At 37.0% G+C, this 21,637-nt stretch overlaps 2 protein-coding genes across 2 annotated transcripts in view; one reads left to right on the forward strand and one right to left on the reverse strand.

Moving 5' to 3' along the window:
• Positions 1-303: 303 nt before the first annotated feature.
• Positions 304-3,409, forward strand: LOC126915854 (deoxycytidylate deaminase). The gene is made up of 4 exons (XM_050720966.1): positions 304-495; positions 576-817; positions 918-1,131; positions 1,394-3,409. Exons 1-4 carry the CDS (start codon positions 446-448, stop codon positions 1,488-1,490), a joined length of 603 nt encoding a protein of 200 aa, XP_050576923.1. The 5' UTR covers positions 304-445; the 3' UTR covers positions 1,491-3,409.
• Positions 3,410-3,622: 213 nt separating this feature from the next.
• The window catches only part of LOC126915828 (N-alpha-acetyltransferase 15, NatA auxiliary subunit), a 45,152-nt gene continuing 27,137 nt past the window's right edge, over positions 3,623-21,637 (reverse strand). Inside the window, exons 9-11 of the mRNA XM_050720905.1 lie at positions 5,739-5,932; positions 5,554-5,662; positions 3,623-5,398 (exon numbers count right to left, since the gene is read on the reverse strand). Coding sequence (XP_050576862.1) covers positions 4,881-5,398; positions 5,554-5,662; positions 5,739-5,932 — 821 coding nt within the window. The 3' untranslated portion in view covers positions 3,623-4,880. The remainder of the gene's footprint in view (positions 5,399-5,553; positions 5,663-5,738; positions 5,933-21,637) is intronic.

Raw genomic sequence — 21,637 nt, forward strand, 5'->3', positions numbered from 1 at the left:
TTCATCTGTTACTCTGTAGATAACGCAACTACAAGTTTAAAATTTTAATTTCAAAGTTCCAAAATAATAGAATAATCTTTTTTTAAATAACTATATAGGCACTTTAAATAATTAGTTATTCAATCCTAAGCATATATTGTAATGATGCAATGATTTTTGTTTTCCATATATGTTTGCAACATGAAACCGGTCTTTTGTAATCGTTTAATTGGCTAACGGAATTTTGAACTCGCCTTTCTTGTTAATGACTACTTTAAGGTAGTCAGGTAGTAGGTAGGTCTTGTTAATGACTACTGTATTTCCTACCTTGGTAAAATATTAGTTTAGTCTTAATTTCTAATGTGTACATAGTGGGTTGTGTTATTGTTCATTGATTAAATAGTTTGAATTAAATTACAAATAGAAATTCTTTGTAAAAGTTATATAATTATAAAATTTAACAAAAATGACATCAAACAATAACAACGAAATTATTGAAAAAATCAACTCCGAAAGGTATATTACATACGATATTCTAACCTTTAATAAAATAATTAGTTACTTAATTGATGTAATATAATTTTATATCTTTATAGTGAGCAGCCTAGTAACAATAAAAGAGAAAGCTATATAGATTGGGAGGATTATTTTATGGCTTTGGCCTTTTTAAGTGCGAAACGTAGCAAAGATCCTCGTACTCAAGTTGGTGCATGTATAATAAATGAAGAGAAGCAAATTCTAGGTATTGGATATAATGGAATGCCCAATGGTTGTAGTGATGATGTTTTTCCTTGGACCAAAGAGTCTGCCGATCCATTGGAAACAAAGTCTTTATACGGTGAGCTAATAACATCTCATTAATTGTCACGATGATCATATTTCTATTATATAATATAATGTAATATTACATTGTAATAATGATAATAATGAATTTGCAGTATGCCATGCAGAAATTAATGCTATTTTAAATACGGGTTATAAAAACATTAAAAATTGTACCATATACGTTTCTCTATTTCCATGTAATGAATGTGCTAAAGTAATAATACAGTCTGGAATAAGAACAGTTAAATATGTGTCAGATAAATATGCAAAGAAGAAGAAAATTCAAGCTGCAAAAAGAATGTTTGATGCCGCAGGCATTACATATAGGTATTTGAATTATGCAAATTGCATATATTTATTCTTATTAAATTTGTATAAGTGTCAGATTATGGCAAGAAACCATAAGATTTGTATTACTTGACATGATTTATTTCCTTAAAATTATTAATTAAAATTCAAATTTCTAGTATTTAATACATGCGTTTCAATGTGTGCAGAATGTACGTCTAAACTGTATTAACATTAATTCATTTATAATATTAAACTATTATTGTAGTATTATTTAATAACATTATAAATCTTTTTCTAGCAAATATATTCCTAAGCACAAAAAGTTAATTATTGATTTTGATGAGGTCGACTCTACTGAAGATAAGGAAATAAATATTGAAAATGGAAATAGTTGAACAAAAATAATGTAAGTGACAAAGATGACAATGTCTGTAATGAAAAGCTTTCCAGTGTATATATTCATGATTTATTTCATTTTTTAGTGACATTTTGCAGGTTTAAATCTGTAATTAATATTAATTCTTTAACATAAACATGAATTACAGTTTTACTGTAAAAAGACTCGTTACCAGTATTTACATGCAGAACTAAATTAGGTACAGATGGAAAATAGGAATACCCCCTATTTTAAATTTTTACAAGTCTATTTGTAGTTTTAACATTATCCATATAATATTGTGGAAAATAAATAAAACAATGTACAGAAAATGAAAGAATTTAGCAATAATACAAAGATACTATGCTTTCATCAAGATGTAATATTATCTGCAACAGTATTGCAAACGATGTACTGTACAAATGTAAACAGTAGTACGATTAAATATGGCATGGTAGAAACATGTAACAAGTGTGTATCATTTCCATGATAAAATAATATTTCAATATCATTTTTTACAAAACGTCTGAAGAAGAGGCGATTGTTGATACGTGATATAATATTTTCATGTTGACTTGTTATTAATGTAACAACAAACAGGAATTGAACACAGAGTTTTGATGCATACGATAATGATACGTTTATATACATACTATACATATCCATGTTCTTGTCTTTAAAATATTACTTCACGTTTGTAAATACCGCTATAATGGAGAAAAGTTACATAAAGAAAGTAATTACACGTGATGATTGAATTCATCATATAGAAAAATATTTAATATTGTAAAAATGTATGGGTATTTTATATATAAACAGAGATATTAACATTTGTAAAAAGCGTACTTGGTTGTATAAATGTTATCCTTTAATACCATAAAATTTGGGTAATTTTTGTACAAATCATAAACTATTCAATCTGTAAATAGCAGTTGCAGAAAATATAATAACAGCTTATTGCAAATGGCAGTATATTACTAATACAAAATAAAGTAATAACCACATTTAAATAATCATTGACTTCATTTTCCAATTTTTATTCCTTTTTGTTTTATTTCCTTTTTTTTTTAAGTCTTTTTAATTCGAATAACAAATCACCTTAGAACTTAATCGTATACGTTGAAAAATTTTGCATGAAACCTATATGATGAATTCATTTACATGAGGAGATGGAAGAGGATATGGGTTGAGGTACCCATGCTTATCGTTTGCTCGTACGATTAAATCAAGGACTCAAAGGCAAATCTAAACTGAATCTTCTAAAAATTAATGTACCATCCTTAATCAACATTGTTTATTTCTTAAAGATTTAATAATTAGTTATGAGCGGAGTAGAAATTTTTATACTGAGGTAACAACCTCCGATAAAGATTGGAGCAACTAATATACATATATATATATATATTATAACTAATATATATATATATATATAGTTATATCTTTTTTCGAAATGTAATAATTATGCAGGAGTTTAAGCGTACTGTAAATAATGTATTATAAGAAAAAAAATAATATTAAAAGATAGCAACACTTCGGTAGATGCATGGTCGAAAAGTTGAGTATGATGCGAATGATGTATGATAATATGCATTAATTTTTCTAATGATAGTCTTTTACAAGAAGAAACACTTCGTATATCGATAGACTAGCATGGTGGTCATATCATATTTCCTTTGCATTGTACAATAATTAAATGACTAATGGTAAAGTGAATGAGTAAAACTTCTACATTATCGCTTATGTTACGACATTATTTATGTAGCCCTGAGAAACATTCCATGCATTTACAGAAGGTATCAGTTCAATCAATACAATTGTATTCATTATATTTTGACAGAAGATTATTCCATCGATTAATTTTGGATGTACGTATTGAGTTTTTGTCCGTTGTATGTTACGAATAAATTGAAATGTTAAATATACATTACTATGACTTGATGCAAATATCTTATTTTTATGATTACCATTAAGTCGACTTTGAGTGAGCTTTCAACATTGGCATAACATTAACTAATCGCAAAATTATACTCTATGACTTAAATAAGATAGGAAATGTGTGTGTATATGTATTTATACATATATATTGTTAAAGTAGTAGGTGAAATATATACAAACATTATCGCTAGTTTTTAGTATCTGTATCTTATTGAATTCTTTTACTTTTTTTTTTCATTCAAGGAAACTCACGACTTATAAGTATGTACTGGTATTTCAGAAAATAAACGAGGCAATCATAACATCGTTCGATTTGTATCGGTAAATTTGAACATTACCTTTTATTAAAATTTCTGTAATCTGTTGACATACAGATGTATGATATTTTTTTCGTTTGCTTGTTTTGCTATTGACACTTATTGTTTTCGATTTATCATATACTTTGGTAATCTGCGTACACAATATATGCACTTTTATTGTTCTTATAATAACTTTCACAGAGACTTTCGCAAATGGATGCTATTTCCATATTGACTGCTATCTCGATGGAATATCAGGGCTCCAATCCAAACGTAGATTATTACCCTGGCTTTAAACACAGGAATAAAATTGTGTTTCTAGAAGAAAAACATTAGATCGTTCACTTGACAAGTTTGAACGGTTTTTGCGAATGAAGTGAACTGGAGAAGTTAGCATACGACTTGGAATAAAGTCTATTCTCAAAAAGTAGCGACGAACATGCGTGGTACAATTATCGGTGCTCGATGATCGTCTAGTTTCTCAACTCTACACAGTAGAGTATTTACGTAGACATCGCTGAAAATAGTACACCTTAACATCAAGTAGAAATATTCATAGAACGCGCATACGAATGTATACAAGTCTTGTATTTTGTACCAATGTGTTAGTTTACGCACGTCATATATTTTACACACTGTACTTCATCCCATCCCTCCCTGCCCTGCCCCAATCCCATCTATGCACTAAACATTTTCACACTTTGTCAATCCTTCTTTTCAACGTGACCGCTCTGTTGATAGAGTGCTCGTTTAATTCATTCTGTTCCAATTGTTAATTAATATTTAACTAAAGCCATCTTTTTCTTCGTTCACCTAAAATTCGGGACCGTGCCAGAGGCGCTTGTCTCGCGTCCCATCGTGTTATAATTTATTATTAAAGATTATTTATTCAGCACTGTCCCAGCACTGTTCACACTACATGAATCTTCCCAGGAACAGTTCGTGTATAATACATGTTTAATAATTATCAATATTAAATCCGCCAATTTCGCTTCTTCTTTCACTACATATGTTCATTCGTTCGCGTGCCTTTTACATTCAACGTTAGTTTCTTTGCTCTTTTTTTGTTCTTTTTCTTAAACGTAGATTAGAGCGTATCTCAGCACACTCCTCCTCCATTGCCTCGTCGTCTAACTACGCAATGATTCGCTAACGCTGGATAGCGCGTGCCTGGATCAGTTCTTGATGGAATTCTCTTTCTCTTGATGCTTGATCGTCACCGTCAGCTTTGTCTCCGGCGGTCGAAAAGCGGTCGCGTATGGGAAGTATTTGTGACATTTCGCCATGTAGTCGGCGATTGTAGAGTCGCAATGGCCAAAGTCACCATTGCGCAACGATTCCAATACTTTTGTACAATTCTGTAGTGTTACACCTTCGAGATCATCAATGTTTGTGGCGAGGGAGAGAGCTTTTGTTTGAGCGGACGGGTCCAGGACGTACAACATCCTCGCACCCTGAAGCAAATGCGGCAGTGAGTTTCGATTCTTTTTTAGGAATTCCGCGTTCAATTGAGTGGGCGTTGAAGTCGAGTAGATTCCTGCAGTTTGTCGCTTTACTACCTCGCCTACTGGTCCTTCAGACGGCGAGCGGTTAGTATGCAACATGAAACGTACTAGGCACGTGTGGAGGTCCGGATTGTTAGGATCTAGACCATGCGCGCGTTTTATCGACCTTAACATTAACAACGTACGACCTGCAAAAGGCGTTTGATTTTTTAAATAAAATCTAATAGTAAAATCCATTGCCTTAAAAATCAATGATTATTTACAACTATTATTATTATTAATCTTTTTCTTTAAGAAGAATGTTACAAATGATTTGTGTCGCTAATGCTGTATTGCTACGTACCTTTACGAATGTATATTTCAAATGCCATAAGGTGGGTCTCTATTCTGTTCGATGCCAAGTCTTGCAGTGGTTGTAAAAATTTGATTGCTTGCTCGAGAGGATCCTCAACCTGAAAATAATAGCTCGAATTAAATTTCATATTATCTCGAGGACATTAAATCATCGGATTTACACGATTTACTGACCCTTTCCAATTTCTCTGGTATAAGTTCATCTAGCGTAGGCTGTTCTAAATCGGGATCGGTCTGTTGCCGCGACTTATTGTGCTGTTCCCTCTTTTCTTGGGCTTGGGCAGCCTGTTGTCGTTCCAGTTCAGCCTTTCTACGTTGTTTCCTTTGCTTGTTCCTCAATTTCTTCAGTTCTGATGGCGCTAGATTTTCTGTAAAATGAAAACGAAAACAAGTTATTAACATGCACGATTACGATGGTAATAATACTATCGATAAATTGAGTTGCTGTGATCGAACGAAATATAAATCCAGTGATAAACTTGATAAGTCGCCATTACATGATACATCAACGATGTCGAAGACTATTCTTGTCATTGGAAATTCATTTGCAGAGAATTTCATCAATTCTTAGAAATTACACTCATTAGGAATTCCCTTAATTCAACCCTAATTGAAAGATCTGAACTCATTCGATTACCCTAAGGCTGAAAACACGCGTTTATTCAACGGTTTATTCAATAACTAGTTTACGAGCCGCCTTGTACCTTTTTTCCAGCGTGCGCACGTAAATTGCGTCTAACAGCAGAAATTCCCCTGTTGTCCTGAATTTTCAAGTACCGTAATATCATCGTAATTGCAGCAATGATAAATACGTGAACGCTGAAACTGTCCCCGACGTGGTTTCGACACGCACACCACTTTTACCGGCGCGAGCTCGCCCGAGCTGTGTCGAACCAAGGTCAAGCGGTTCCGTCGCGCGGCAAAAGCGATTCCGGTCGGTTTCGCAAAACGTTTTCTAACTTTTCCTCGCCTCTGGTCGTGGTCAGACCTACTGACAGCCGTTTGTAGGTCTGGCATGCGTGCACGTGTCACGCGTGCACCGCAGTCACGTGCAGTCCCGCCGACACTACCCGTGAGAGATCGTAACTTACCGGAGGGAAAGGTGGAACCTGTCCCTATCGCGATCGTGATCACGATCAACTTCCCGAATAAATTTTATAATTTCAACTTTATAGTATAGGAGTGCTCCATTTATAAAAACGAAATATTAGTTGGCGACCGTGTCTTGTAAAATTTTGTCAGACCGTGCAAGGATCGAGTAAGACGGGTCCCGTGTCAGGAAGCTTCTTTCGAGATCGATTTTTCTATGAAAAGAAACAAAAGAACCGAAGGTAATAATTACGCAAGCAACGTATAATTTTAATAAAAATATTCAAACAAGGATGCTAGAAGAGATGGTTGCAACATCGTGTTTATCGATAGGATCGGCACTTCGTAACAGCCAGGCTTCTGACGAAAACTTTTCTTTTCTAATTAGATGAAAATTTGCAACGAGTCCCGGCATCGATCACTCTGATTTATAATTAATCGTGGAAAGTACTGTTCGAAGCGGTCGAGGAGGTTCGAGTTTATTGCGCTAATTCCCCTACACTTAACTTGCTCAGTGGGCATTAACGGCTTAATTACCGTCCTATTAATGCAGTTTTATAACACGAAAATCACTTGCGCGCTTTCCAATTATGTAAGGAACAGTCAATGCGTTATTTGGACGCGGTAGAAAGAGAGACTGGCTCTATGCTTCGTAAATTCGTGACTACGTACGTATGATTTTTTGTTCTTTTCCTGTAGCCATCGAACGATCTTCATCTCGAGGTCTGATTGTATTTGCAAACGATATCTAACGAAAGAAATTTTGGAAGCAAGTAGAAACGAAAAATATTTGATAGTTCAATCGCGTGATAAAATAGAAATAATAATATTTACATAATATGTTATGCAGTTGGCCCTAGGACTTTTTTTTTTTTTTTTTTTTTTAAACATGATATCAAACGATCATTATGAGATAGACGAGGAAAAAGTCAATGAATTCGAGTATACGATCGATCTTAATTGTACACAATATATAGATGTTTGATTTATTCACCTTTGCTCGATCTCCACGATTTTGTTCGATTTCACCTTGAAGATGTAATTTGGCTTCCTTCCTTATATTCATTAAGCGTGTAAAAATAAAGATTATCATTGACTGTGTATTTAAAACACACATATTACACCACCGTCAGATTGTACAATCACATACCGTGATAACGTATTCTACGAAAACAATAGTTAAAACAGTGATGATGACGTCCAACGAGAACTCGACGACACGCGAATATTACGAGATAATTGAGAAATGAATCAAAATGAGCTCGAAGATATGATCGGTCATAATCGTGCACAATAGAGGTTTGGTTTGTTCATCTTTGTTCGATCTCTTCGATCTTGTTCCATTCGATCTTGAGTATGTAATTCGGTTCCCTATTTTACATTTATCGAGCGTGCAAAAATAAAGGTTATCATTGACGATGTATTGAATGTATCCGAAACGTATCACGTCCTCAGCCTTAGGTTGCACAACCACGCAAAATGATAACGTAATTTGTGCAAACAGTGTTAAAAACGGAGGCAGAGGATAATTAGAGACTTTGACGTAATCAGTGCTTATCTCTCTCTTTCTTTTTCGTCTTCATAAAATAGTCGACGAATAAATCTTATCGCGTGTCATTCGTAGTGTTTGGACATCATTCGTGATATTGCTGTCTTACAAAATCTCAATTTAACCCTTTTGTCCAACTATGTTGTACTCGTGTCTCATTTTTTATTCTCTTCCTACGAGTATGTTTATAACAATATACAACATTTCCATGTGTATATATATACACACATATAGGTTTATATTTTTCATTGGTTTTCAATGACAAGAAGAAAAATTACTTTTGCCTGTATCGATGTCTGTATCTTCGATACATTATCACTTCGAATCAATCACTTCAAAGAATAAAGACTGTAGATAAAAAGACTTGGCGTGTCAAATTTGATTTACGCAATTCCATATATGCGCCGCAAGGGCTATCCCTCGGACTTCTATTCCAATCAATCATCTTATACCTACAATAGATCTAACTCGTTTCAAAAGATTAGTATCGAACGGTCAGCGATTTTAATTGGTCTGAGTGGCGCGGGAAAATATCGTCGGCAATTAGGAACCGGTATGCGGCTGACAGGCGAAGAATTTTTCATCCTTGACAAAGGGGGACCTTGCCAGCGTGCATTACGACCGCGTTGCGGAATGTGGAGCAACAGGCGGTACCAGCACGCAACGACGTTTATGCAAATCTCATCCCCCATCGATTACTACAGTGTGATCATTAGATCGTGGATTTTTATGCAAATTCCTACTTTTGCAAACGCAACTAAAGAAACGCTACCCTAAATCATTTTCTCGCAATTCCAAAATAATCGCGAGTAGACCGCGGATTTTTATGCGTTTATACAAATTTGAAGACACAAAAATGTATAGAATGCACATTTAATACTCGAAACTATAAAGAAGAATATTCGTTAAAATATTTGGTAGACGAAATAGATCTCTGCTTAGGTTCTGCCATTTCTTAAATTACATTGGTAAAGATATTTGAATTTGCATAGATATCTGCGATTAAATTATAACCAATACCTTGGACATTTCATACGTTTCTGCGTACGAATGCTTTGCACTTTTTAATCTTCCAACAGGCTCATAAATATACGCGTTGACACGGCGTTGTTAATCGAAGAAGTCGATCTGAATCGCGATTTCCTGCTATGGGCAACGCCTCGAAAATTCGATTTTATCGACGAGGCCCTCTTCCATTACGAAAGCGATGACGTTGCAGAGGAGCACCGTAATTGCGCGTCGAATTCCGACGCAAATGGCGCATGTTGGCCCTCGCGGTTCGACGATCGATGATTTCTATTTGGATCGCGTCTGACGAATTTCACACGATTCTGGTAGCGGTAGAAAGTAAGCGCGAGTAAACTCGTGTTCGGCAATTTCGTTCGTGTTTGCTTGTGTAGGAGCGTCACACCCTTTGTTTCCTACGTGATCGTATTTTTGTATTTTTAGCGCTATGCCGAGTATTTTTATCGTAGCCTTTAACATTACTTTTCATCTTTTTCGTTTCGCAACCTTCTTTAAAAAATTTTCTATATCTACAGTGAGTGTAGAAATGACAGTCAATTTCGGTAGAAACTTTGTCGAACATTGTTTATCTAAAACATTTTATCAAATAAAAAATATTTACATATTTTTCTAAACTTTCAGACTGAGTTTCATAAAGAAATATTTATTTATATCTTTCGCGAAGATATTGAGAAATACTCAAGAACAAGCGAGAAATATAGGCAATAAGTATTCGTACAGAGCCTCTACGTGAACCTGAAATTATATATAGTACAATTACCCAACGTAAGTTCAAAATGAAAATAATTTCTATTTTTCGCCGTAAATTAAAATCTCAACGCTTCTTTCCTTCTTATTTTACAAGTTCCGTTTTCAAATATCTGGCTTATTCTTAAATCAGGTCACTTCGATAAAGCGATAAACCTCAATCCCATCTTAGAAATAGGTCACCGATCAACCGAAACGGCACGCGCTGTCCAAAACTTAACGTCCTCCATTTGTCGTCCGTACGAAACGTCCTCGTCAGCGTTTTAAAAATACGTGCACCGACGTCGGGGTTTCGTTTTGCATAAAACGCATCTGACGCGTGCAACGGATCCAGATTTCCTAGGTGAAATAATTACGGTTAGGTAAGACGCTGCAAGCAAGTAGTGCAAATGACGGGGGCGGCAAGGTTGGTGGATACAAAAAGGCAGTGCGTCTCGCTTAAATCGCCGTCATTAAAACGTTGGGAGAGAAACAACGAGAGAACGGCGAATAAAAATGTTCAAATGACGCTTTTATCTTCGTAATCGAGTACGCAGAAGTGCAGCTGTCATTTCGATTTAACTAGCCACACGCTGTCGCAAACATGCGCCCACGAGCGTCCTCAACGAGCCATTTTTGTTTCTTCCTCCGGTTTCCTAGCGAATCGTGCGAATCGACTTTTGTTAATCGACGTCGCAGGGGACCGCGATAATAAAGCTCGATAAGTTCAACTATATCCGGAATAAAGGTAAAAGTCGAATGGTTTCGAAATGTCCATATTTGCAGTAGCTTGTTATTTTTTAATGCAACGATGCACTCTATAATGCAACAGTTGCAGTTCTTTTTCAATGAAATTATACACGTTTTCCTTTTAGGCACGTTATTCTTTTCGTACATTCTATCCGAATACTCTTAATGAACGTATTAGACTAGAGTGCTCGAAATTTAACAGTTACAAAAGTTCTTAATTAGAATATGACTCGATTTTTAACACTTTCGTATTAAATTGTTCGATACCGATAGATCAATAGCATATTAAATAACGATAGAATATATCGACATATATCAACATGTCAAACGGAGGAATAAATTTAATAGCGATTGAAATCGATCGTTACGCTTCCAAGAAATCCACGCAAACAGCGATGTATTGGCAATTGAATATTAATTCGCACGTTGTCTAGTATGCGGTACCGCTAGCCTCGATGTATTCAGTCAATCTAACGGACAACGAAGGTAATAAATAGTTAGATTTTTGCCGCGGGAAGACGCGCTGCTGCCTTCCTTCGTTTCCTCGCGCCCTTTGTACGCGTGTAATCGCATCATGTCGCAATGAAGTTTTCCTTCGTTCGGTGAAAGTCGAACGCGGAAACGGATAAACGATATTGGTAATCTGTTGCTCAATACTCGGTAAAGGAATAACGTTGATGAAGTTACAACGAGTGAGCGAAGAATAAAGCTTTAATTGATGTCATAGATTAAAGGCAATTAACAGTATCCTGAAGTATCGTTTCCAGACACTGTGTATATTAGAGAGAGTAAAAATGGCCTTGAAAATTGATTAAGCACGTAAGAGAAATAATTAATATTAGACTGAATTTATTTCTTTTTTAATTGCGTTCTACCTTGAAATTTTGAATGAATATTAAAGAAAGCTTATCTGAAACGAATATCTTTTGTAAAGACAAGAAGAGGCTAAATCTAAGGGAGACCAGTGAAAATCTTTGTTCTCATCCGCGCTTAATTAGTTCTATGCTTAACGCCATACAAACTACACATTTCATCCACTTGTCCAATAACGTTAAATTTATCGCGGTAATGCGTTACGTAAGAAGTACTTTGCTTTGCCGTTCAATGGTTAATGGCCGTGTAGTTTTTCTTTCAGCTATTCATAACTCTGTCTTGGTAGGAACGCGAGATATTTCTATCGAGTATTGAAAAACATAAAAGAAGATTATTAATTTGAAGTTATGCAGGGTTTCGAGTTGCGTAATTTCTACTGCAGCACTAAGTAGAGTCGAGCGGATACTTTCGTAGTGAATACGGGTACAAGCGGAAGTTCAAGAACGCACATACGGTCAACAATCGGAATGCACGCAACGATGCGGCAGGCTTGTCAGTGTCGAGGGGAATCGGTTGACAGAAATCCAGGTGAATTCAAAATGAAAACATTTCGTAACTGTACGTAGCGACTTTTACCACTTTGCATCGAAACAATCGAGCTTTGTTCCGGGTTGACGTTTATTTCGAACGAACTTGGTTTCTTCGAATTTTCCAGAGGACAAGCGTATCTCCCCGCTTGAAACTTACTTTAGAATAGAAAATATGGCCTCTAGATAAAACGAAAAATCTATTATACGAGCAGATAAAATTACATTGGAGTTCTTTGACTCAAGAACAAACTGACCATCGCGATTTCCTGTGTTTCGAACGTTATCAACGCCTCGAAATCTAATGGAATCGATTATTTATTACTGCGCGTTACGAGACAATACCGGGATTATCGGTTATATGAAATTGAAAGCGGAGAAAGATGTAAAACAAAACTTAACAACGAAATTTATTGGAACTACGTAATCGTGGTACGCAACAATGTGTGTCTGTAAAAATCGTAAACAATATCGATCACACAAGAATACAGATTCAGGAAAAAACTAACAACAATGTAACTTTGAGCTCCATTATGTTGCACAACGCTGATTGTATCTTAGACATAAATTGGACAATTGTTGTCGTACAATATTTAACAATAAATACAGCTGCAATACTTGGAAGGCGTTACGTACGAGCAGAACCATCGCTTACCTAATGTTGAGCTCAAAAGAGAATGTTATTTAAATTTAAAAGTAGTATCTAGATTTTAACGATTTTTTAAATAAATATCGCTCATGTGTGGTCATCACGTGTACATTCGACTAAAATTCAAGGAGAAAGCAAAAATGGTCGAACATTAGACATAATAATAGTTCCCCGAACTGCACAATGCCGTGCCAGATACAATAGCCGCAGATATTTCCATACGATTTCAATGACACGTGCTACTAGGAAATGTAGTGACAACAGTACGTGACGTTACGTTGATTGTCATTAATTGACGATACATATCGACTATGGATAGTGGAAGGTACGAAAGGGGATGGAAATTGAAAATTAAAGTAACGACTTTGTAATAAAAAATTTATCAATGTAGAAGTTCGGATTATAACTTGGTGGAAGATCGCTTAAATGAGAAAAAAGACAACCACGCGACTAAATTCTCCAGCTTACGCAATGTTATTTTAGAAGCAACGCCCTCAACGTCATCGCATTCCTTCTATGATACACGATATCCAGAAACTTAACAATCACGATACTCTATATATAATCGTGGAATATACGAGCGATTGATTAGCCTCAACTAAATAATAAAACGGTTAACAAAAAACTCTAACCGCAATACGATAATTCTTCAGTCTCGAATCATCATGAATCTCTGTCAATAACGTTATACTAAACTGAAATAAAAATTGCTCGACGGTTAGAGACTACAAAAGAATCTTCCAGATCGTACGACGTCGTCCTAGAAACAACTCTCATCGATGTCTCTTCTCTACCAAGTACTTGAACAATACTAAGAAACGACGATAGCAAGTAGTACACCATTAACAGACGATGCAGAAACTGTCGATTATACGAGCGTGTTTCACGATTATAAGGAACGCAACGAGGAACGATAATGCTCCTTCATCAAAATGACGGTAATCGCTAAGAAAAAGTCGCGTCTCCTATGATCGTCGTTGCGACGCGTGCCGCCTCATGTTTTTTTCCATTTCGTAATCCATTACCATGGATATAGACTATTCATTTTTTTTGTAGTAGAGCGTGGTTGCAAGGTCTGACAAATTATGATGAAATTACCAGCGCCGTTCGTCTTTAATAGCACGAGCCTCTCCTAGTTCCATAGTTCATTCATTCGTGCAAAATCTTTCTATTCCTTTGTTTTCGAATTGCATAAATATTCACAGTCTAACATTAATATTTACAGGCGCGACGTCCATAAGAACATTTTCTCAACGAATCTGAATAAATAATCATTGAAACACGATTATCCGTATTCATCCGAAAAACTAAAAATATCGATGTCAAAGGATCACGGAGGGGTTACGTTGGACAAATTATCATCCAGAAATATTCGTGTAAATTAGCGAGGATTCGTTAACACGTGTTCACAGAGAGAATCAAACTCGAAGGAAAAACCGTGTATTCGATGACGTCGTTTCTTTTTCGCCGTGCGAAGTTGCTAGAACGTAAATGGATCGCTTGTAATTTCAATTAACGTTATCCAATGTCGCGACTTTATTGAGTTATTAGAGGAATAGAGATGCGTTTTCAATCAAATGCTCGACCGTGAGTAATCGCGGGATTTGTTGTTTATGCGCATGTCCATTATGTAAGCGGCAACAGTACATTTCTGGTATTCCTGTACTATCTCATCCGTGTTGGCAGATATTTACGAGTTACGAGACTGTCTGATCCTGCCTGACGGAATTATTCGAAGAACGTGAAATGTAAAGTGTTTAGGAGAGGCGGTTCTCTGGCTGGGATAAGCGATTCTAATCTCCTGATCGTGGGTTAACTCAATTCTCGAGTCGATACGTTCGCGCAAGTGGTCGATTCATTGTGGTTTCTGCTTACCGTATTTACAAATGTTGCTTGTCATCAGTAAATCTTTTTATCGTGCAAATAAATTAATTGGTGCTCAGCTTGGTTAAAGAATAGGTAAATTTTATGCTCCACCGATTTGTATGGTCGTAGAAAGTTAATGAATTTTATATATCTAGAAAAATTCATTGGCTCGTAGGATTTTTAAGAGAAAATTTTTTCGTACTTGAAAGCGAATATTTTACGCAGTGAGTCATTTTATGTTATTTCTTAGTTTGCAATTTGAGGATTCTTAGAGTTGCGAATATATCAATGTTCTTTCTCGATTGCTGCAACGCTTAAGCAATCGTTTAAATAAAAATATAGGAAAGGTAGAAAATATTCCCAAGTGTAAATATCGAATGTTTTCACTCATCCCGATTCGACAAATTTTACGTAGATTTTTTTCAAAAATTACTCAAACATGTTACTTTTATTGATACGAGTAGCAAACGATTTTTAGCGAAAAGAATGTTCGTAACGATATAAACGAATTCGAAAAGAGCGACGGCAGTGCATACAAAAAGGACATAAGCCATGGGAAGCACAAAGGAACAATGAGCGCCGAAACAGGTAACTGAGCAGTCTAACCCTTGAAAGTCTGATGATAATCGCGATGACGTTCAAAGATTTATATTCGACCTACCGCGTTGACGTAACTTCAAAAGGGTATCTGACGCTTTTGCCAATACCAGCAAAGGTATCGCCATTTTGCCGTGCTTTTACAGATATTATCCACAATATCGTAACAGCAATAAATAGCGCGATATGAAAAAGTAAACTCGTTCGATTTTAAAATTCGTGGTGTCGATTCTCTTCTCTACTAAATCACGATTCTCGTTCATCGCCGTAATACGTTACCAATGCCCCGTTTTTACGACCGTTCGTGAGAAGAATGGGAGAAAGGTTAAATTCCTCCTAGAACCACGGGCGTGTGTAGCCAACGCACGTATATAAAAAGTAGAAGAAAAAAAGAAGAAAGAGAACGACTAGATATGAAATATTTAAAAATCAAAACCGATGCACGCGTTCTGATAATAATTGCGACAATGTTCTTCGTATCTCGTCGGGTCATTGTATGCAGATCGAAGAACACGACTGGTATTCAGTGGGTTCAGTGGTATATTACGTATTCGAAGAGTATCGTGACCGTAATGGCGTGTATGAGGCGGTGAATAATTCGAACGCACCACTGACGAATGCATTGTCAACCGAAGCAACGACCGATCAAAGCGTATCGAGCATTCGAACGCCCAAACGATCGTAGCTTCGTTCGCTTCCATGAGAAAGCTGCGATCGATTATTCACATTCGCGGGTCGGTCAAGAACCGTGATTCATCATCGATCCGGACAGTTCCCGATGTTTTTGCGTACACGCGCCTTCTCGCCGACTTTGCTCGATCGTTCGACGCGCTTCGATACGATATATCATGGTGCAATGATGTTAAATGATTTATAATTGATGTAGAAGCCACTGTGAGTTCGATAACTGCCGATCGATCTTTAACTATAATCACCGAGTGGAACAGACAGCGATACTATTGTCCTTAATTGAAATTTGAGGAGAGACGTCGTTGCTCCGTTTATATAACGATTCGAAACATGATTTTTCTAATGGCAGGGAATAGTTTATAAATATACAGGAAATCCTTATAAGAAACATTGTTCGAAATAAGAAGGAAGTACGTTCGGAACGTAAGATGAATGGAACGTATGTAAGAAACGCTAGGCAAATTTCAACAATGGCTCGGTGCTATTGTGATTTTCATTCTGGCCAATTGTTCGCTTGTCCTCGAATAAATGGCCATAAGCGATTCCATCGACTTGGAACAGTTAGAACACGAATATACGTAGCCAGCGATCCTACAATTTGAAAGTTCCCGGTTTCCATCCAAATTTATAAAAACGTAATAAAGAGCACGCTAAATTGAGAAATTTATCGAAACTTTTATTCCAGACATTCTATTTGATTGTACATGGAGGATCTATTCTCAGAAGGTACAGAAACTATTCACCCCATTCTCAGCTGTGCCATTTATTACTATACGTCCTATCCATTAAGTATGAGAAACATTTAAGAATAGAACCTTTCGGGCTGATCTATTTTCTGGCATGAAATTTTTAATGGAGACGGTCCATATTTAGAAGCGAAAAGTGGAACCTTTCCACGATGATCAATTGGATTGTCTTCGTACCGTCCTCCACGAAGCGATCAAAGTGTATCAATCCGCTTGTAGACTATCCCCTTTCGGTCTGTGACGCAAATCGGAACTGGATTCGTTCGCCTTTTTCTTCATCGATTCTCACTGATTCACTTCGACCTGCCACTCTTGTTTCATAACGAGCGCGAAACCGGTGAAAAATAGATTTCACGCGAAACGTGATTTCAGTGCCTCGGTCTCGTCTGCGCGTTGCATCAAATTTTGCAAATAGCAGCAAGTAATAAGTCCAGATATGGTGAGTAGAACAAGGTCCATAGAGGAAATGCCTGTTTCGTGGATCGATCGGTCTTCGTCTCTTCGAGTTGTTTGAGACTGTTTGAAATTGTTTTACTCTATTCCTGGCCGTTATGACGTAAGATGAAAATACATATAAGGATCGTTGTCGAATGAACGCAAACACTGAGCTAGCCTTGTCATCAAACTGCAATATCCTCGGCAAATAACTGGTAGCACGTTACTTCTTATTATCTTCACAATTCTACATTCAGGTTAACGATGTATTATAATAATTTACGCGATTGAGTATTGTCTTAAACCCACACGCGCGTTAGTAAGTAAAATACCTATTAATTAAAACGTGCAATCAGTGAAATTTGCCTATCTTTTACGTCAGAATAGCCCATCCGCTTTTAAATTAAACGCAACCGTATCACATTCTTATCTGCAATTGCAATACGCTGACGCTCGGATCCCGTTTTGCCTGAAGCATCAATTGCTAAAACGTGCTACGATTTAACAATCGATCGAATTTATGATCCGTATCAAGCTCACCTTCCATCTCTACCACAGCCAGTACGTAAATCCCACCGCACCGTGACCTTTCCTCCCCTGACCATAGCGCAACTACAACTTCGATTGAAACCTCGGCGAACGATCCCACCAGCGTTCCATCGGAAATTTTTCTTCGGAGCTTTCCTCTCGTTTCGGGATCGGCGGATTTTGCCCGATAACCTGCCAGCGATATCATCGGTCGAGATATATCGTGGCCGATGACTCGCCCACGTTTCCCACTCGTGTTCTATATGTAGTGAAGGGTGTGTGCAAATGGTTACACGGAGCAAGTGCTAGGCGTGGCTCATAGAGCAGAAATAAGAAAGGGATCCGTGGTCTCTCTCTGTCTCTTTCTCTCTCGTGCCAATATCGACTGGAAAGGCCTTAACGTTGCCGCTGGAGCGACGCCACCGGAATGTTAACTTCCCATGGCGGGTTTCGTGATCGACGCACGAAAAGAAAAGGCCAGTTTCGACCGGGTCTCTCGCGGCAAGGCGAGCGTGATCGAATCCCGGATTCGCCGTAGCAAGGTCGTGATCCCCGACCATGTTGAGAGAGTGCATCGACAAGCCTTTTTTCAAATTCTATCAGCAGGATGCTCTTCGACGATCCTCCCTGCGCTTTGTCCTGCCTCCTTGCTTTCTTTTCTTTCCGTCCGTTTGAATATCATGCGTCAGACTTGGCCATCATTTCCATTGTATCCAACTTTTTCGGTTGAGAATAGCGTAGAAGCAGATACGAATCGCTCAGAAACTAAATTGATCGACTACATGAATCAGGGAATGAAGAAGAACGTGTTAAATACTGTAATGGGAAAATTTACGATTGTTTATGTTATTCCCTTGCAATAAGTGAAGTTATAGAAGTAAATCCTTAGTTTTTTGAGATGTTACTATACTAATCTAAGTATACTGTATGCGCTCGAAAAAAAGGGAAACTTGTAATTGAATTGGGTAAAGTAACCGTTTAGGGAACGATCGCATTGGTTACGCGTGTTTAGCGAATCGACAGTGCTTCGGTATAGAAATGAGTTAATCACCGCAATCCGGTGATTGTGCAACAAGCAATTGACAAGTAGTCATTAATTTAACTCTATCCTTTAAGTCTACTTAAAAATAAGTGGAAACTATTTCTACCTGTGCAGCTATAAAATATGCATACTCTTAGTTTTACACTTTCTTTCCTACAATTTTCACCTCGTATGTCTGAATGCCGCTGTATTCTTAATAAAACTGTTCTAGACCGTATAATGTACTGGAAGAGTGTTATGACCACAACATAAGTGACTAACTATGATTTCCATTATTACCAAGATCTTCGAATATCGTGTTATTACTCCTTTATTACTGGAGCAATGCAATTGAATTTCGGAGTAAGCAGCCTGGAAGGTCTTGTCAAAAGTCTCAACGAAAATGTTTCATGAAACGGACGAGTCGTTCCGAGCGATATAATCGCGATATTCATGGCTCGCGCCATGAATTACCGCCACGTAACAGTTCCTTAGGCATTTTCGCTACAAAGGAACGCGAATACGAGAAATTGAATGACGAAACAGCGCCTGAATATTAATGTTCATTGCCCGTGGCTCAACATGCATTATAACCCAGACGAGAATGCAAAACACATTTCGTCCGAACTATTTCCAGCGTTTCACGAACGAAAAGTCCTGTCGCGATAAAATTCCTTACGAAACGATACGAACGAATACCGCTAATTCATAATCTCCTCCTCTTGACGAGAAGTAAGAACTGGGTTCGATCTGTCGATGCTATTCTTAGGATACGGTGAATTTCAGAGAAACAGCGACGTAATGTTTCCTCGATTCTTCACTCGTCAAACATTGGTCGAGGATCTCGCGTATGTTACGAGAACATAATGAAATAAACTTATTCGCGTTACAATTCGCGAAAGAGCCGCAAATAGGGAAAGAAAATGGCCTTAAATCTTCTCCAGTAGGTCTTTGCTTTCTTGTAAACTTTCACTGTAACGATAATTCTTCGTGTTATATTTCCGTGAAATTCAATAGCATTTTTTTAAAAAATTGCCACATTTTGCATCCCTTTAAATATCCTGTTTTTTATCGACTCGTATAGACTCTGTTTTAGGTCTTGATATTTTTCCCTCTTTACAGCATCGATGGCGTTGCGTGCTATTCGAACGAACTGCAAAGACGCGATTTCTTTCGATTGACTAATATGGAAAACGTATAGATACCTAGACGTGAATAGGCAAATTCTACGAATGAGAACGCACGAATACGGAGATTTTACGCATAAAACGCACGAACAATTAAGGTTACGTTCACCGATAATCGCCGCCGTTGTACATTTTTCTCTTCCTTCATTCTACATTTACTTCGAATGCAGTTATGACGTGCATCCGATATCTCGCGTTTCTCATAAAGAAATGCATTCGTATAAATTCAAGTTTTTACCGTGGAAAGCACAACGATTTACCTTTATAGGATACGAACAATTTCGATATCCGATGACTGGTAATTGGCTCGAGGTATTGGAAATTATTTTAGGTATTGCAGCGTCGTGAATTCGAAGTGAAAGAGGCCTTTGTGGAGATATTATAGAGATATGAAATAATATTCTCAGAAGCTATACTTATCAACTTCATAAATTTAAATGCAGAGAAGAGTGAGAACTATATATATTATTTTCATAAATTTATTTTCGCTGTAAAATATTTCCTCTCACAATTATCCACATTCTATTTTTAATTATTAGTCACGGGAAATGTTCCTCAATGATGTCGTCCGTTTCTCAACTATGAGATAAAAGACATTCCTATGTATATAGTATGAAATATTTGATGCTATTGCATTCTTTCTCTGACAAATTTCAGGTAATTTCAGATATTTTCCTGCATTTTGAAGAATTTCCTACCATATCCAATTTCCCCGTGTCTTCAAATTTTCCAAGAACCTCCAACCGAACGACAACGGTTTCACAATGATTACACGTATAACAAGATACGCGTTAATAATGTAGGTAGCCCTTTCTCCGATTCTTTTCCAGGCGACAAGACCTGAAAGCTTGTCAACTCTCGCAGGAAGACAATAGGTTCGAGCGTAAAGATCGAGCGCGAACAAGCGCGGAAAACACCGAAAAGGAAAGGACGCGCGTCGAATCTCAACGAAATCGCGGCGAAAGCGACGGATGTTAGCGATATTATGCAGCGGCGAGCAATGACACTTTCGCTAGTCGCTCTTCTTCTTCTATAGAAGGTCATTGTACGTGTAAAAATACAGACAACACGCTGACGGAATTCGTAATGAGCGATGGAACAAGAGCGGCCGCGTTTAAGTAGAATTTCTAATTCCGCGAGCGAAAGGGAAAATCGGTCGGAGGAAAGTTCCGCCGTCAATGCCGATGAATCGCAAAGCAGACACGCGTCGCATCGTCCTTTTTCACGCAAATTCAGATCAGAGCAGATCAGATTTGTTCTCAAGTTATCGAGAATATTGCCTTGACTGAATGATTCGCATAGTTCCTTGTGATCTTTAATTAAATCGCGACCTAGTTACAAGAAAATCAGATGATAATTCTTATTGACTGCTTGTATATGGAGCATCGCGTATTGTATCGAAATATCGATTACCTGTACAGTGAATAATTTTAAGACCAGTTACATTTCCTAATTTCCCTTTTGCTTTAAATTAAATTCAATCAAACTCGTGTAATAAAATATATATATATATATCAATTTTGATCCAAGACGTATGCGACGGACACATATATCAAATGTTTCAATATGATTTTTACATTTGATCTGAACGTTCTGTTGTAACTTTTCTTTCTTATACCGTACATGACGCACGTTAATAAATATCTGTACTTATTCAATGATGGAACAATTTTTTAAGCTTTGTATACATGGCAAGTACAATTTGTATCCTTCATTAGTGCACGGCTCGTGAACACTAATTCATTAAGTAAATGTCCTTGCTTCGTTAACTTGAGGCAAAGAGAAGTCAGCAAGACGTATGTAATGCCGTTTGA

This window comes from Bombus affinis, chromosome 4 (assembly GCF_024516045.1).
Source record: "Bombus affinis isolate iyBomAffi1 chromosome 4, iyBomAffi1.2, whole genome shotgun sequence".
Lineage (NCBI taxonomy): Eukaryota > Metazoa > Arthropoda > Insecta > Hymenoptera > Apidae > Bombus > Bombus affinis.